Raw genomic sequence first — 17,822 nt, forward strand, 5'->3', positions numbered from 1 at the left:
AAAAAATAAATAAATAAAAATTATTATCGAATGCACAGCCTGAAGTTACCATCTGCTGGTTTTCATTCAAGCACCCAGCATCTTCTTCACCATGTAACCGGGCATGTTGTACAGGAAAAGAGCCACGATGGCCAACAGCAGGAGAACAGTGAGAATCTTGATGGTCAACCACCTGTACTGGTCACACACCAGGTGCTTCGCTGCTTTGAAGGGGATGAGGAACCAGAGGAGGGCAACATCTGGACGGCTGGCGGGGCACAAAGACACAAACGTGTTAACACAGCCAAAGCTGGACAAAAATACAAGAATAATTCACTTATTGCAAGAATGATGTATGAAGAGGATGTAAGAGGAGGTTCCCACATCCTGACACAACTGGAGCTAAGACCTGCTTACCCCCAAACTCAGGAGCAATACTGTCATTGGTGTGGAGGAAGGTGTGAATGAAGACGACATAATAAAAAGAACCACGTGCTGGAGACCTGTAGTTCCAGACTCTATCAACTGTGCTGTTGTGTCAGAGATGAAAAGGTCACATTTCACCTATAACTCAGCTCATAATACAGTGTGTGAAGTCATATACTTACACACAATGCCAGTGACGTTTAGTTTTGTCTCTGTATTTTAATCAACAGCTGGTATACAGTGACATGCATTCTGTTATTTGCCACAAAAATAGAAGCAATATATCTTTTTGGAATAATATTGAATAAAACATTGACTTTACTGAATGTAGAAATAAAGTTAATCAAGCCAAAATAACTGAAACACAATGCAAAATGATATTTAATTCAGTTGGTGATTTGGTTCCAAGTGTCTGGAGTTGTTTCATTTACTGTTTAAAGTTTTTTTTTACATTCATAACTAATGTTATTGACTTTATTTAGTTGGGTTTTTTTGTTGTTGTTTTTAAGGCTCTGATTGAAGGGAAACTTCAGATGGAAAGTAAATTGGGAATAGAGAAAGGCCAGAAGCCATCTGGTTAGTGAAACTGCTGGAACCTTCTGCAGAGGTGTCTGAGCAACATCTCAAGCTCCCAGCATTTTCTTCACCATGTAACCAGGCATGCTGTAGAGGAAAAGAACCAGCATGGCCAGCAGCAGGACAGCAGTGACAATCTTGATGGCCAGCCACTTGTACTGGTTGCAGACCAAGTGTTTTACAGCTTTGAAGGGGGTGAGGAACCACAGAAGGCTGGTGTCTGGGCGGCTGGAGGGACAGAAACACGTGTTCAGTAATACAGACTTTAAGTACTCTGGGCCATTCTGCTCTTGCTCCTTTTATGAGTAAAATCTAAATGTAGCTGACATTACTGAAACACAAGATAAAGCAAAAGGCAAGACAGAGAAACTATTTACAGTATTTTGGGAACTTAAAGATGATTCTAGGCAGAAGTACACAAAAGATATGAAGAAACAGCAACTTACCCTGTAAAGGAAGATGAACGTGAAAGTCCCGAACTTGGTTGAAGTAAATTCGTCTAAATGTCCCTCTTCATTTTATTAAATAGTTTTAGATTATTATTTCTTATATAAATTTGACTTTCTTTATACTTTTTTATGCATGTTTAAGATTTCGTGTCTCGTGTTTATGACAGATTTATCATTTTATGTATTCATTTATTTTTTGTAATTGTATGTATTATTATTTATGTTTTTTACTGTTTAGCATTTGTTTTTAGGAATCAAGCTGGACTTTTAACCATTGAAACTAAATGTGCTGTTGCATGTTTGTAGTATAATATTGAAGCAGTTAGACTGATATAATAGATCAAAAGCCATGTGTGATAAAAGTGGGGTGATAGGAGAGCATCCCTCATACTTGGGTTTTTCTAACGGCTCTGGTTCGTTGCGTCCTTCACCAACTGGGTTTTTCTCAGCTTCCTCTCCTGTCAGAAGGTGCAGCTCTGCTTCCACTTTTCCCTGCAAAGACAAACAAAAGTCTTTAGCGTCACAAACTTTTACACTGACAACAGCAGCACTATCATGCCACAGATCCATGATGTATATCGCATTGTCATGCTATTGTTAGCATTTAGCTTAAAGTGCCACTGCAGGCTTTACATTGACTCACCGTCAGCTCAAACTCATCATCTTCATTTCTGGCCACAAATGGCCACCATCCTTTGATCCTCTTCTGTTTGAAGATGGAGACCATGGGCATCTCTGATTCATTTGTCACCATCTCAATGGTGCACTGCTTGGCAGTCTTTGCACCGCGTGGGAAACGGTTCAGGTCCAGCTCAATTGCACCTATGAAGGGATATTTTTTAACATATTTAAATACAAGACTGATCAAGTTTATGGTGAAATCAACAGGAAGTAGGCAACTGACAGACGCCTGCTCACTCTACCTAAGAAGTCATCTGCAGAGAAATGGTCAGCGTCCCACACTTGTAGATTAAGGCGGGCTGGAATCTTGTACTCGGTCTCATCCCAGGCAAACATGGACTCTTTCTTTGAGATGACAATCTTCTCTTCAGCCATGAGGTAGTCAAAGGGGTAGACAAAGCGCCAGTTGAAGTTGCCCTCCCCAGTAATGGAGTGGTAATGGACGTCAGTGTCCTGCTTGTCCTCTTGCTGTCCTTTTAACCAACTGTTACAAGGAATGACGCAGAATTCACAAATTTTGAATAATTAAAGAATGTTTTCATAACATGAGATTTAAAAAATGTAAAAGAATTATGAAGTGTTATTAATGTTATTCATTTATATCGACAGTCCAGTTGTACACAAGTGAAGACAGAGTGAAATAAACAATAATAATTAAAAAAAAAAAAAAAAACTTATCAGGCCTATAATTACCCTCGCACAAATATGTCACTTGATTTCTCTCCAGTAAAAATGTCATCATCCTCTAATACAACTTCATCTGTGTTCCAGACGATCACCCTTAGTTCAAACCTGGGCGAGGCAAAGACATCAATAGTCAAACAACTGATGACAAGTGAAAACCACTTCAAGCAGCAGACCCGTTTTTGGCAGTTTATGCAGTATGAAGCCCTTAGGCTAATTATCAGACCCCATTTTGAAAAGACGACATACTTCTTTGGTTTCCTTGGTGAAATGTCAAGTGCAGGGCCCGGGGCAGTCATGTCCTTAGGGAACATATCCACCCACATCTCAATTCTTCCCTAATTACATTTTAACACAATAGAAAACAGTGTTAGGCATACAAAACTTATCAAGATACCTTTTTAAAATGTAAGCAGGTGTGAATAGATGTTATATAGATATATTGACACACTTGTTCAATGCCCGGTTTGTCAGGATGGAGCAGAGGTCTTGTTTCCACATGTTCTGGGACGAGTTTGCACCCCACCCGAGGGATTTCTTCCCAGTGCTTCAATACGGTCAGAGCCAGGTGCTCATCCGTCTGCTTCTTCAAACCTGAGAGACATAATCAAACCAACCTCTGATGTAGAACACCACATTAAACAGCTATTCCTGTTCAAGCTCAATTTAAAGCCAAGTAGATCTTATATCAATGACACAGAGCACACTTTCCACGCAGGTAATTGGTTAATAACATTTATACCATTTTCATCCTCGATCTCGGTCGGTGCCATGAAGACGCGGTTCTCTACCTTCACTCTTCCTCCAGGGCCATAGTGAGGCCCATCCAGTTTGCCATCCTTGCACATTTTAGCCAGAATCTGTGTGGGTTTCATTGGGTCCCTCCAAACATTGTAACCATGGCTACAGGAAGGAGCAAAAATACACAAAATTGGACAGAATGCAGAAAACAAAAGTCTTGTGTAACAAATGTGTGGGTTGGCATTTAGACATGTACAAACATATAATGTGATGCACTTGAAGGTTAATGAAATATTAATATATGGTTCCAGATACATCCTTGTGCGTCAGCTTTTCTGTGATAAATACGTTAGCACTCTTTTTCTATTATCTTTCTGAAGCTCTGGTTCTTACATGGCATAGCTAGATGTGATACCACACGTGGCTCTGTGTTTGCTGTAGAAACGGTTCTCAAGGTCAAGCTTTGTTTCTCCAATCAGGTCATCAGTTCCCACCAGGTCCCAGTCATAAATTGACACAGTGAGTGTGGAATCCATTGGGAATGTGGCTTCCACATCAAAGGACCTGAGCAAATAAGAAATACAGTGTTTGTTGGGTTTTCAAGCATAAACTGAATTCATGTACAACACTGTGATAACTTTTTAAAGACACAAAAATAATGTTTTGAATCAGAAATGAATCTTGCCAACTTACTTGCCAAACAAAGGGTTCAGCTGTTTGGAGATGTAGTTTTCTTTGTCTTTGATCTCTGTTTTTCCCAGTCTGATTGCAATATATGGATCAGCTTTCCCATTAATGTCAGCTGGATGGAGATCAGTCGCCTGGAAAAAAAAAAACAAAAGAAAAACAAAACAAGATTTCGGTTTGAAATTCAACACTTTCTATATGTTCAGTCTTTGTTATGTTCAACATTATTTACATAACCAGTTGCATATCTTACCCTGATGACATAAATGCGGACAAGGACATTGATGGGATCGTTGTGAGGAATGTTCTGAAACATTCCCATGTTGGAGTCGAAGCTCGTGTCTCTGGCCATATCATCTGTCACTTTGTACATACACAGGGATCCCTAAAAGGATACAGAGGAAAAAATGAATGGACTTACTGAAAGATATTGGGGAATATCATGCTCATTGTCTACAGGTGACTTATTTAAGATAAACAAAACAATGGCTTCTTTTTTAAGAAATGCTGAAATTTACAGAGACAACTGATGTAATTGATGAAATATTAATCTTAAAATGTACATTTTACTGTAAAAATTCAGTTCTTACTTTGAATTTTCCAACAATCCTATCCTCATCTGTCACATTTTGGTCATCATCATCACCACCTTTTCCCCTGAAGAGGTTAAAACTGTGGAGCCAGTCCTCAAAGTTGTCAAACTCACTCTCAAGCTCCTTTGGATACACCTATTTTGTGAAAAGGCAAAAAATATGTGAACATGTCGGTGTTATATATATATTAAAAAAAAAAAAAACTTTTTTTTTTCTTCTGTATTTCCACATCACATTTTGTCACAACCAGGCAAAACCAGGCTTCAGTACCTTCAGCTCATCCAACTTTGGCTTTTTCTTCTCGAAGGGATCAACCGCTGGCTTCTTCTTCTCTTTCTTTCCCCTTCCTCTCTTGGTGCCTTTCACGGGAGAGTCATCAGGTTTGATATCTGAGTACAGGTTAGTGGTGAGGGTGGAGTGAAGGAGGGCAGAGAGGAGTCGGGAGTGGAGTGGGGTGAAGGAGCAAAGCACTCGAGACATGAATTCCACATGAAAGTTGCCCAAACCAGCTGTTACTGTGCACAACAAGCAAAGCCATTGAACTGTGCACCGACGAGTGTGCAGCTCAATGGAGATACTGTGTTAGGATTCTCTGGGCAGGAAGCTGTGTAGAACTTGACTGGCTCTTATAACATGCAGCACATGACACAGTGTCTACGACATTTGCACATTTAATCCATGCAAATATTGTATTGATTCTGTGCAGCCACGTCTGAGGAGCACAGACTAAAACATGTTTGAAAACTATTTTTAATCGCTGTACTAAAATCTCACTGTGGCTTCAAATTGCTTTTTCAGTGGTCTTTGACAACTTTCATGGAAGGCATACAACTAATATGCTCATATGAGAGAGAAAGGTCTCTGTCCCACACAGGGAAATTTAGATTCATGTCGGCATCTATATGGAGGCATTCCTGGGCTACGAGGTTCACTACTGCACTGTAGAAGAGAAGAGAGTTAGCTCATACAGAACAAATATGCACTGAATTTTAAGTCAGGTAAATGAATAAACATTACATGGCAGTACTTTGAGGTACCGGAGCATATGACAGTATTCAGCGCATGGCTGACACAGACACATAGTGGACAGTAGAAAACTTGGCTGGTCTTATTTGAGGTTATTTTGTTTTTACCTCCACCATCTGCAATGTCCAACTCCTCTTTGTCCTCTGAATCTGAGAGAGCAGCTTCTTGAGCCTTGAGTGCCTACAAAACCAGAAAGTCCCAAAGAGCCAAATAAATTCTAATAATTTTCAAAGCACAACTAAAAGATAAGGCAATCAATTTCATAAGAGACAAATTTATTGAATAAAGGTCATCCGATCCAACATCCTATTTCTCACCTCTGTCAAAGTGTCAATGGAGGCGAAATATTTGGACCACCAGTCCAACATACTCTCATCAAGTTCCTCCTCTTCAGCGTCATCACCCTTCTTCCTCTTCTTCTTTTTCCCCTTTTCATCCTTATCATCTTCCTTAATGCATTAATGGATCACACATCTTTTCAGTGAAGCTTTGGGATAACTCCAAACAACTTAAACATTTTTCAGCTTTGATTTTGAAGTAATAAAGCAACCATAGCAGTTAGCTCACCTCGACTTTGACCACAGCATCAGAGCCCTGAGTAGAAAAACAGATAAGGTCATGGGACAATACTAAGGCAATCTGTAAATTTGTAAATATGCAATTTTCATAATCATCAACTGATTTGTTGATCACTTCTTGCTACTGTTTTTTAAGAGGCGCCTGCTACAACCAAGTCCATGTTGTAGGATTAGTATTAAAACTGGGTCTAGTTCCTCAAATAAAGGTCACTAAAAGAAAAAGTGAAACCTACAGAGTCTAGCTTCACCACTGTGTCCATCTTCTTAAAAGTGGGCTCAGGCTCCATGTTGACAACAATTATTTCCTCTGAAAGAGAAAAAAATAACATTTGTTAATGTTAAACCTTCACCACATAATATGATGAGTTTATTTATCCCACGAGAACCCTGAGTCACTTCTTGGTCCTGTGTTATGAAGAAGGAGAATAAAGGTTTTAGTTTCTACCTGTTGTGGACCAGTTGTTGGCCTGTTTGTCTGACGGCCTATAGATGAACTTCCGCAGGCTGGTGACGGCGTTGGAGCCGACCAGAGTGTAGCGACCAAAAGCCCTGCAGTCAACCACCCGGATGTTCAGCGGGGGGTGAAGCAGCTCATTCTCAGGCAAATCCTGACGCACAAAATCCAGAATTACAATAACAAACGCACAGGCATTCATGCAGTACATAAAAAAAATATATTACTGACCAAAAACTAGTCATTCAAATGATAACGTACCACTTCAAACCACTTGACAAGGGTACTGAAGTTGGGGTTTTTCTTGTAGTTGGGGATGAGGGCAGACTGCACTCCCTTCCCGGCGCATTCGATATCCACACGAGGCCGATCCACCTGGGCCAGATTCACCCTCTTCAGGTCTCTCAAGCCCCAGAACAAAACCTGAAGTATAAGGGAGTTCATCACTGTTTTAACCTGAATTAAGTTTTACGTGATCCTCTTTGGTCATTAATCTCATCAATGAGTAGACTCTTTAAATGCAGACATTTCCTGCTAAATAAACTAATTTTAATGAAGTTTTACCTCAATCCTGTACTTGCTGAGCACTGGTCTGATCCCCAGGGGTACAGGCAGGATTGGACCCCGGTCCAGATCTGTGGGACCATCTATGGGAGGCAGATCCGCTTTCCCATTGGGGCCAATCTAAGAGACCACACATGAAAGCGTATTTACACATTTGTTTTTAATATGATATGACAGTTGCAGCTGTATCAGCTCCCAGCTGGATGACTAACCTGGAGCAGTTCAAAAGCTCCCAGCATTTCTCCAGCAGCGCAGTTACCACGGTAGATCTGATAGTACTCCAGCTGTGGAGGAAAGCGTGGGGGGCCGTAGTGCTCATCTGCCATCTTGACCACTGGCTTAGCAAAGGTTCTGCCCATGAAATCAGCTTTTCCCTGGATGTTTGTGATGAGCAAATTGTTACGTTCACAACACAAAACATGAAATCTGATTTTAATATTTGAAAGAGTGTCCTTTTTAATTTGTCATGTGCAATTATTTTGTGTTTAAATCATCATGGATTTATAAAGGAAACAATTAAAAAAGCTTGTTTATGCTGTCTAATAATTCATTTTAATTATCTTTGGTCTAACAGCAGTAAGAAACATGGCGTGGGATGCACATGTTTCTAGACAGACTATAAAAGATAAAAGAGCCCAGAAGAAGAAAAAAAGAGCCCTAAAATAACCAGTAAACTGCAAAACAGACATTTTCATATGGACATTTATATATGCCATTAAATCTCTCTTGCAGTTAGTGGTTATAAAGAAATTCTCTGTTGGCCACATACAAAAAAAAAAAAAAAAAAACAAACACAAAATATTCACATAAAGGGATGCAACAGGTACAAGTCCTCCATCTTTATGGACTGCTGTAAATTAGCAACAAGTCCATTGGCATAAATCTTGTTCCTCTTGCATGCCTTTTACTACTATTTACTCTACACATATAAGAGTGCTTCTACAGTACATCACGCCATCAGACTCCACACTCTACTTATCCAAAGGGTCATCCAAAACAATGGTGTTATTGACAGGAGCAGATATAAAATTGTCAGTCAGCAAAAGCATTCTTTCCAATATGAGTCATTTCAGGTTGGCACACACAAAATCATTCCTCAGTGTTGCAGTGAAAAGTACCAGAGGAAGACAATGTTAAGGGCATTTTGATACTTTAGTGTTTAAGTGACATGTACAGTCTTACATTTCAATTGAAGCACAAAGAGATTATTGAATTGTTAGGTGATAAAAATGAACGTGAGAGTGTTACCATCTACAAATTCAAGCTGTGGGTAAAGACAGACTCATTGCTCACAGTATTTCAAAACAACTCTTACCACAGTGTCTTGATCATAGATTTCAATGACGATAATCGGAGGGTCATCTCTCAGCTCACTGGCCTCTCCAAACAGCTCCACATTCTCAAAGACCAGCAGCTGGTCCCATGTGGGGCAGAGAGTCTCAGCCAAAACCTGGTAAGAAAACAACATTGAACATGATGCTATAGAAGCTATTCAGGCTGACAGGTGACCTCCTAAAAAAGTGTTTCTGAGTGTGCTTACCTCAGTGACTTGACTTTGCGTTGAAAAGAAAACTCTTGCAAAGGGATCAGACAGGCCTGTGCTGTCAGCAGCAAACAGGCTGCGAGCTTGGTACATGTGGACCCTCAGCTGGAAGATTTGTTTCACTGTGGAGAGTTTCAAGATCAAGACATTTGCAGGAATTATGTTATTATTATTATCTCTGTTTAGTATTTCTATTGTAACACACAATGTCTGGTATCAATATTGAGATAGAGAGTCAGATTTGAGATAGTACATAAGTAAGCATGAAGAATATGACATTGGTGCAGGGTCTTACTCATGTAGGTGAGGCTGATGGGCGGTGAGGATGGGAAGCCAGGTCCTTTGGACAACTTATTTTCCTCAAATCCATTGGGGAGGCCACACAGGTAGTCTTTGCGTTGCTTACTCAGACCCAGCCACAGATAAATCTCTATCTTGGACTGCACAGTCCAGCCAGCAGGACCAAAGCCTTTCTTTCCAGGGATCTTTAGTACATCAGGTAAAAAAATGGTTACAGATGGTGTGACCATAAACCACTCAAAGTGTATATCAGAATATGATAACTATTTTTTGCTGTCTCACCCTGAAAAAGATTGTCTTGACTTTGCCACAATCCTTCCCCCTCTCCTCATCTATACTGGAATATAGGATGTCTTTGGAAGGGACACGTGCATAAGCGATACGCTTCCCATTACTAATCATCCAAATGAAAACATCAGGAACGCTGTGTTGTGGCTGCAGGAGGAAAAATGCTCAAATAAAACAATCAAAGAAACACGTATGTAGAAGTGGCAGACCAACATCACAGTATAGATCTTACTTCATCAGCCATGAAGCGCAGCTTTGACAGGAAGTTTTGAGTCAGTTTGATTTTATCCCTCACTGTGCTCTTCTTCACCTGTGACCTCATGGCCTTAGCTTGCTGGCCAATCATTTCCTAAAGCCAAAAACAGTCAGTCATTAAGCCGGATGGCACAAATATTTACAATAAATATGCAGGAGAACCACATTGCTCCTGTATTTGTTCACCTACCACTTCTGACATGCACAGTTTCAGTCGTTCCTTGTCGAGTTTGGTTCTGCCAGACTGATTTTGGTCCTTGTTTGCCAACAAAAGAAACTGACTGAAAGAAGAGGCACTCACTCAGTGTGAAAATCCATCCTTAGTGCATGATAAAAAGAGCATGTTATTACATTGGTCAGTGTTTGTACCTGCATCCTTGGCTCAGCTCTTCAAGGACACCCCTCAGTCTGCGCTCAGGATAGGCTTTCTCTGTCTTGATGATTTCCTGTACATCGTTGAGTCCGTCTTCCTATAAAAGCAAATAATTACAGAACTATTTAGAAGTTTTATAGGTTGTTCCTTGTACATACTAGTTTCTTAAAAATCATACTTATCTAATTATTTGTGTGTATTACTTGCCAGTTTATCTGCAATGTTGTCTATAATGTTGGAATTATACAGTCTCCTCCTTTGATCTTGCCACCAACTCTTGATGTAAATACAAGGCTTCCTCTCAAAGTACGGCAGATGGAAGTAGTTTCTGTGAATTCAAATAAAGAGGCAGCTTAAATACGCCACCTGGCTGATATGTAAAGTTATAACTTTCTTCAAAAAAGGCAATAATGCTTGATGATTAAATTTCTTTCTCCCTGAAATAATAAATATAAATATTACTTTAATCCCAGTTTATTATTAAGAAACATCTTTTTGTTCTACAATAACATTTCTGCTCTGACCGATCAGTGATGACGGGTTTCATGGGGGGAGTTGTTGCAACTGAAGTCAGGTGCCCGTCATCGTCCATCTCCTCCTCACTGGAGTTGTGAATCAGTTCAGTTTCTTCTTCATCACCATTGCCTCCGCCCTTCTTCCCTTTTATTTTTGGCTTGACTTCTCCATCAATCTCGTTTCCGTAGTAACCTGGTAAACAAGAGCATTAATATGTACATGGTAAAACTTAATGATTTCTCATCAGCACCAACATTTAGATTAGGCTGCACATTTTCTGCGATGAAAGTAATAAAAAATAAACCAATCACAACAAGATTTCAAAATTCGATGATGAACAGGTACAGGGAAATACCTATGGTGACCTCGAAGTTGATGGGTTTATCACCAATCTTTCTGTCAATCATCGTGGCCTCAAGGAACGATCCAAAGAGGAAAAATTCCTCAATTTTCCCAGTTGCTGTCTGTAAGGTAAACACAAGTGTCGGTGTCTGAATGTGAGTAAATACTGCCCCACCTTCCTCAATGAAATTTGGAAACCAAGACACAATTTCTTTCAGCACATGTTGACTGCTGCCCTTTGGTAACATATAAAGTGGTGCGGTGGTCCTGACAACTCTGTAATACAAGCTTTTGGACATAAGAATTAAACCCCTCAGGACCTGTGGGTACGGTCCCTCTGTGCTCAGTTGAATTTGCTGTGTGACTTACATTGTCCAGCAACAAACAGAAGCCTCATTAATCCAAACAGCATGTTAATAATGCACCAGGTGGGCTAAATAAAGACAATTAATAATTCATAATAACGGCAGCACCATGACTTGCCAGCAGCGACAAACAATGAAAGTCCTCTGCATGGCTGCTCATCCAGGCAGGGACCCACCTCTGAGATGTTGGGTACTCCCTCCACCTGCACCTCTGTGGAGCTGCTAATTTCAGGTGAGGAGGGATCCAGGATCTCCACACCCAGGCTGATGAGCAGACGGGCTCTGAAGGACACACCCTCTCCCAGTCCTTCGTTTAACTCCTGGTACTCGTCCATCAGGGTGTAGGTACGTGTGGAGCCATACATGTTAACCCAGGCCGGGCCCAGTGTGGGAAGGAAGCCTTTCAAAAAGACAGATAAATATAATGTAGATACAGACGTACAGATATGATTTCTGATTACAAATTTACAAATGATATATGAAAATGTCCTAGCTGAGATGCTTTTTAGAGCACTGATCTGATTGAAAAGTCCAAAAATGTTTGGAACTGTAAAAAAGTCACAAATCCAAAGTCACTGATCCAAATCCAGGAAAATGTACTTTATTTTAGAAGAGTAAATAATGAACCACCTTTGTCCCCATCATTGGAGATCTTGCGCAAGTCCAGGAAATGTGTTCCTATAGCAACATCGTTCACTTTATCTGAGTCACGGATCTGGATCTTCATGCGTTTACACAGCGGTGGAAACATCTCGGTGAAAACGATTTGCTCGTTCCAGATGGGCTCATAGCAGCTCTTCTGAACCGATGTTTTCCCCTGCAATCACATGACTCTCCTCATTTAAGGCTGTATCAACTTTGGAATTGTGCTGCACTAATCTACTTATTTATTCTAGCACTTACCTTCTGCCCAGCAAACTGCACTAGGACATAAGGATCAACCAGGTCCTTATTTTCTCCAATGAAGGCCTTTTTAACATTGGCCATGATGCTGGTGTTCAGTCTTGGGAGTCCCTCTGCTCTGTAGATCTTTAGATAATAGCGAGCCCACTGTCGCTCTGCAGGCACCCCCTCAGGTATTAAGAGATTGCTGAGACAGAAATGGGAAAATTGGAAATGAGACATTGAAGCAGAGAAAGATTCAGGACGTTAGGATTTTCTAAATTAATTTAGAAAACTGATGTTGTTCACATTCATACTAACACAAATGTGTTATGATGAATTGTTTTTCTTGAAAATGTAGCCACAAGATTACATAATTACATACAATGAAAATGTATTTACCTCTCAATGTCATCTTCGTCAGACTCATTGGCCTTGTGTGGAGTCTTTATAGTGTCCCCTTTGGCCACAACTGCAATATCACATTTAATGTAGCCTTTGCAACCTGCTGTGAGGTCGTCAGGGTCAGACAACAAAGCCCATTTGTGGTAAAACTGGTGATCTGTGAGGAAAAGGGAAGAAAAAAAAATCTCAAAACACTGAAATATTCGTAATGTTTGTATTGATTTGTAACTGTGACAAAGATTGTGTATTGATCCTTTACCGGGCTGGAAGTAGATGGTGCCAACATCCAGCTTGAAGGTACCAACCAGTGTTCCACTTCGCAGAAGATTTTTAGAGTGGATTACCTGAGGATGGGTTCAATTAAAGAAACACCTCAACATTAAATAAATGACTCTTGTAGCAAATGGGGGATTGTCCTTATATTTTGACAACGTAAACAACTTACAGACAACTTCAAGATTTTGTCAAACATAACATCTGGAGGGACGTGGAAGTCAAAGACAAAATACTGGAAGAGATAAAAGACTGTGATGAGATTAACAACATCAAGTCATTATTTAGATAAAGTTAATATACACGGTATATTGGAATGACTCATTACTTCATTGTAGTACGGGCAGTTGGTCGACTCCTTCATTGAAGTGTACTTTTTATCTTCTCCGATCTCCACACAGACCATCGGATCCATGTTCAGTCCTACCAGCTGTCTGGCCTCAATCACTGTCACACTGACCTGGAACAAATGATCAGGTGACACTGACTGATTGGCTGTGATCACAGCTAAGGTTAGTCCAGAACCCATCAGAAGAAATCAGATTCTCTTACTTGGTAATCTACTGGTCTTCCAGAGCTGGGCTCCATCTTTATATCTGGTTTTGATCTGTGGGACAATAATAATGTCAGAAATCACTGACTGTACGCAGACAGACATAGTTAACGAAGACTGCTGTGCTTGCCTCTTGTTTGAAACATTGGTAGTGACGGCCGTGACTGAGGCAAGTGAAATGGTGTCGGGATCTGGCCCTCCTCCCATGAACATGCCCTGGCGATCCAGATTCTCTGTCTCCAGAATAGCTGGCTCGTCTGGAAGTCACATGAAGGACACACAGTGAGGAACAAAGATAAAAACTCGCTGATACTGAAATCTTAGAATCATCTTGTAAGTTACTGTGGGACTAATATTCAAACCAACCAACAACTAACGAAAAGTATGCGTGAGAAATTTTGGTTTCACAAGATGCACAGTAGTGAGCTGAAATGGACTGTGAGCCATCAGGAGTGTGAAATGTAAGCCAGCACTTCCTTTCTTCCTTGACCTGTTTGTCTGTCATAAATCTTTGCTACTGATACCTCCGTTTCTGTCCTCCTTGTGTCCACGGTGCTTACTGCGTTTCATGGTGCAGAATCGTTCCTGGTGTGATCTATGGAAGGAATTTAAGTGACAATTACTTTTGTTTTATCACTTTATATATGTTGTACCTGTTACTCTAGACTAGAGTAGGACACTCTAACTCTCACATCTTACAGAGAGGAGGTGACAACTAATTGTTCCAAACAAAAAAAAAGTCTACTGGAAAATGCCTAAATTATTTACGTCAATTAAAAGATTTGATACTTATCTGTTAATTATCATTACAGAAAATGTGCATTGGCCCACAGTTTAGTCTTCTTCAATTATTTATACCAAGTTGCCTCAACAAATAAAATAAAGAGGAAACTTTTAACACACACTAGATTATGAATCTGCAGCAATTACTCAGAAAAGTATGAATGACAAAGGTAAACAATTTGAATCTTTACCGAGATGATCTTTAAATTTATGTTGACTGTTGACTTTGTTTTTGTATGAAATAGTCAAAAACTGCTGAAGATATCAATGTTATATGCACCATGTATTTAAAGGACAATGCTGGAAACTGAGCCAACACCAAGAGATCAGCAATACTGTGCTACATGCTTATCAGCTGCATGTAGCACAGTATAAACAATATTCACCTTAAACCAGTCCATTAAAAATAACTGCACCAGTCCTGGCATTACATTAATATTTCTGTAGTGTACAAATAATTAACCTCAACAACTTCACAGAGTGAAAATTAAAAAATATGCTGAGATATGAATTGAGAAAAAAAACCTCTTAAACAAAAGTAAAAAAAAAAGTGTCTTTGAAATTCTACACGCTGCAAACTGTTCAAGCCTAGATACCAAATCTTTGGCTTCACATTTGATCTTTGCTCAACATGATGTTGCCAATGAAATCATACATACCATACAGGAAAACACTGTCCCTTTTGCCCCTGTGAGTAGCTCCAAACGAGGTTCCCTGCAACAAAGACGTTTCCCAACTCTTTTTTTTTTTTCTTCGATTTTTCTGAAATGGAGGCAGCACTACATCAACATTTCAGACATTTGCACAACAGTAAGAATAAGGCCACTTTGTGAAGTTGTACAGAAAAGAATTTGGTTTGTGCAAGTCTGAAGTTGGGCAGGAGTGATGTGATACACCAATGAATAGTGTATGAGTGTTGAACCCGAGACTGGTAACTATAACTAGGGGACTGCTGAGAGACGTCACTGTGAGCAGAGTCTGCCAATCCACAGACTCTGAATTAAGCGTATATATATGAAGCATTTCATATTCCATTTTAAAACATATTTTATCTTTCAGATGGCCAATGAGAAGTCAACTGTCCACATTAGAAAAAGGGTTTAGAGGTTCATAAGTTGTAGCTGTAGAGATGAAAAAAAAAACTGTCATCCTAAATAAAGTAATGAATTATCCCAAATCACCAGATGATGCATTGTATGCATTTTTGGAAAAGGTGAAGATAATGATACTATCTAAAATCATTTTCATGCTCAAAAAGACATAGACAGAGTAACTTTTTTTTTATATATATATATATTTCAGGACTAGTAGAAAACTTCAAAATTGATGAGCATGAGGTAGTCAAGATCTCGCTGTGTCAAAGGTTATGGGACTTTGTGGACATAAACTAAATACCAGCCTAGCCTAGTTGGAAGAATGCTCTCGTTAAATGTTTAATAGAGTGCTGCTCCGAACTGGGTCTTGGTGCAGACACACTTTTGTCTTTTGTCAATGAATGGCCAAACAATGTCAAGTAATGCCTTTTGTTTCTAAATCATTTAGGTTTGAGAATTAAAGATTACAAATTGACCACATTACAAAATGTCACATGTCTGACATTGATCAGTTTTTGTATGATGATGTTTACATTAAGGATTGAATATTATAGATACGGTATGCATCTTATGTTAAAGCAGTGATTACGTTTTACTGTTTTGCTGAGTTCAGGCATGCCTTAGCAATTCCTATTCAACTTCTATTGAATGTTGAAGTAAAACTCATCATCTCATCAATTACACATAGCAGCCAGTCTGTAAACCATACGTCAACGTCTAACGTTGCCGGTATCCGATGAAACAAGGCTCTAAATTATTCAAATGGTCCAGTCAGTGTTGCATGTGGCATCCTCATTATGTGGCGATATCAGTGTTCAAAACAAAAGAAATGGATTTCGCTTAGAAGGAATAACAGGGAACCAGGATAATCATTTTAACCACATTGGGAAAATATCTTTGTTTTAACCACTTGAGGAAATGGTTTGCAAAGATGCACATACAATATGCCCCAATATTTAATATGTTTATAAAAAAAACATGCTAAACCTTGTGCATCACATTTCTTCATCTTTATCTATAATTATGATGGATTCATCCATTTCTTGCCTGCTGTAGATGTCTCTGATACCCTCAGTGACACCAACTGCTGAAGGATTCTGCCCTTAATTACATGATTCAGTAGCGGCTAAGAGGGGTTGAGGAGATGCCCTGGTTCATCCGGGATGGCTGATAGGTCACCAACAGTGCAAAGTTACAGGTTCCCTGTGTTTGAAAATACTAACCTCATGATGGGGGATGCTGTCAACTTTAAACATTCTGAAGTTGACTTCAGCCACCAAACACATGAGCCGTGGTCAACTTGTCTGGGCTGATAAAGAAAAAAAAACCCAAAACACATATCCAACTAGATTAAACACAATTACATACTTCCCTCGTTTATATCCCAGCCTATCAGCTGAGATGAAAAACATAGATATCTTACATCTGAACATTACAAAAGAGTTATCTGTATTTTGTATGAATATTTAGGAAATATTTATGAATATGCATGAAGAATCAACCAAGCCCTTAAACTGACACCTTTGACAATGCTGTCTAGGATGAACCACAGAAAGACTTGATACCAACCATGCAATCTTATCCCATGTAGGTCCTGTGACCACAGGAGTTTTTTTGGCTGTTGGTGGTAGGGCAGTTATCACCATCTTATTCATGCTCCAGTGATTCTGTGGGCACACCACCTGACTAAAGTATAGTGTATCCTTATGAGTCATTTCAGGCCCTTGGACAGGAGAGTTTGGCAAGCTTTATCTCTGAAACACAGCCAGAGGCCCCTGTTATTGTTGGTATGTGGGAGGGGGGGCCATTGCACAAGCTTACCAGCACGTAGGGCCCAGATGGATCTGACCTCAAGTAACCACGGGAGTGTACTGAAAAAGAATTACTCAACACCTGAATAATTGCTTTGGGTTTTTTGTTGTTTTAAACAAAAGCTTTATCATAAGGATTGCATACCGTGTTACTTTAATGGACAAATAGACGCCAGTCCAACATCCTGCATCCCCAAAGTGTGTAAAAGGGTAATTGGAGTAAAGATGGCGGGGCACTTCACTCCTCTGTTGGCTTCACAGCTGTTTATCCAGTCCAGGAGAAGCTCGGCCACCTCCATCAGCATCGATGACTGTGCTGGTTTTCTGTCTGGAGCATTAAACAGCTGCTGCTTTGAGTTTAAACCAGGAAAAGAGAGATCAGAGCACAAATCAGCAGTTTTAAAGTCTTTACAGGCTCCCAGTCAGCCACACAATACATTTCAAAACCCTGATACTAGTTTAAAAATCACAAATCCACATATTCTATTTTAGTGCAGGATCATCAATCAAACACGTACAAAAAATAAAATAAAAAAATGTCCTCGGTGTATAATTAGCTCCTGTGCTACTTAAGCTATGCTAATATGCTAACGGCTTAGCC

General features: G+C 39.8%; 1 protein-coding gene across 1 annotated transcript; it reads right to left on the reverse strand.

The window, feature by feature from the left end:
• Positions 1–1,028: 1,028 nt before the first annotated feature.
• On the reverse strand, positions 1,029–15,010 carry LOC115036221 (otoferlin-like). Its single transcript, XM_029494346.1, is given in 42 exon segments — positions 1,029–1,209; positions 1,822–1,922; positions 2,074–2,252; positions 2,354–2,595; positions 2,805–2,903; positions 3,045–3,133; positions 3,247–3,389; positions 3,538–3,698; positions 3,930–4,100; positions 4,230–4,357; positions 4,477–4,608; positions 4,814–4,951; positions 5,087–5,331; positions 5,950–6,022; positions 6,160–6,291; positions 6,416–6,436; positions 6,654–6,725; positions 6,771–7,028; positions 7,136–7,297; positions 7,439–7,558; positions 7,651–7,812; positions 8,754–8,888; positions 8,979–9,103; positions 9,277–9,466; positions 9,564–9,716; positions 9,802–9,918; positions 10,015–10,105; positions 10,194–10,294; positions 10,405–10,525; positions 10,722–10,905; positions 11,069–11,177; positions 11,597–11,820; positions 12,051–12,237; positions 12,324–12,510; positions 12,705–12,864; positions 12,967–13,051; positions 13,153–13,215; positions 13,309–13,440; positions 13,533–13,587; positions 13,664–13,790; positions 14,058–14,128; positions 14,976–15,010. Coding segments are annotated over 41 exon segments (5,601 nt in total). The 5' UTR covers positions 14,104–14,128; positions 14,976–15,010.
• Positions 15,011–17,822: the final 2,812 nt, after the last annotated feature.

Source organism: Echeneis naucrates, chromosome 22 (genome assembly GCF_900963305.1).
Source record: "Echeneis naucrates chromosome 22, fEcheNa1.1, whole genome shotgun sequence".
Taxonomy (NCBI): domain Eukaryota; kingdom Metazoa; phylum Chordata; class Actinopteri; order Carangiformes; family Echeneidae; genus Echeneis; species Echeneis naucrates.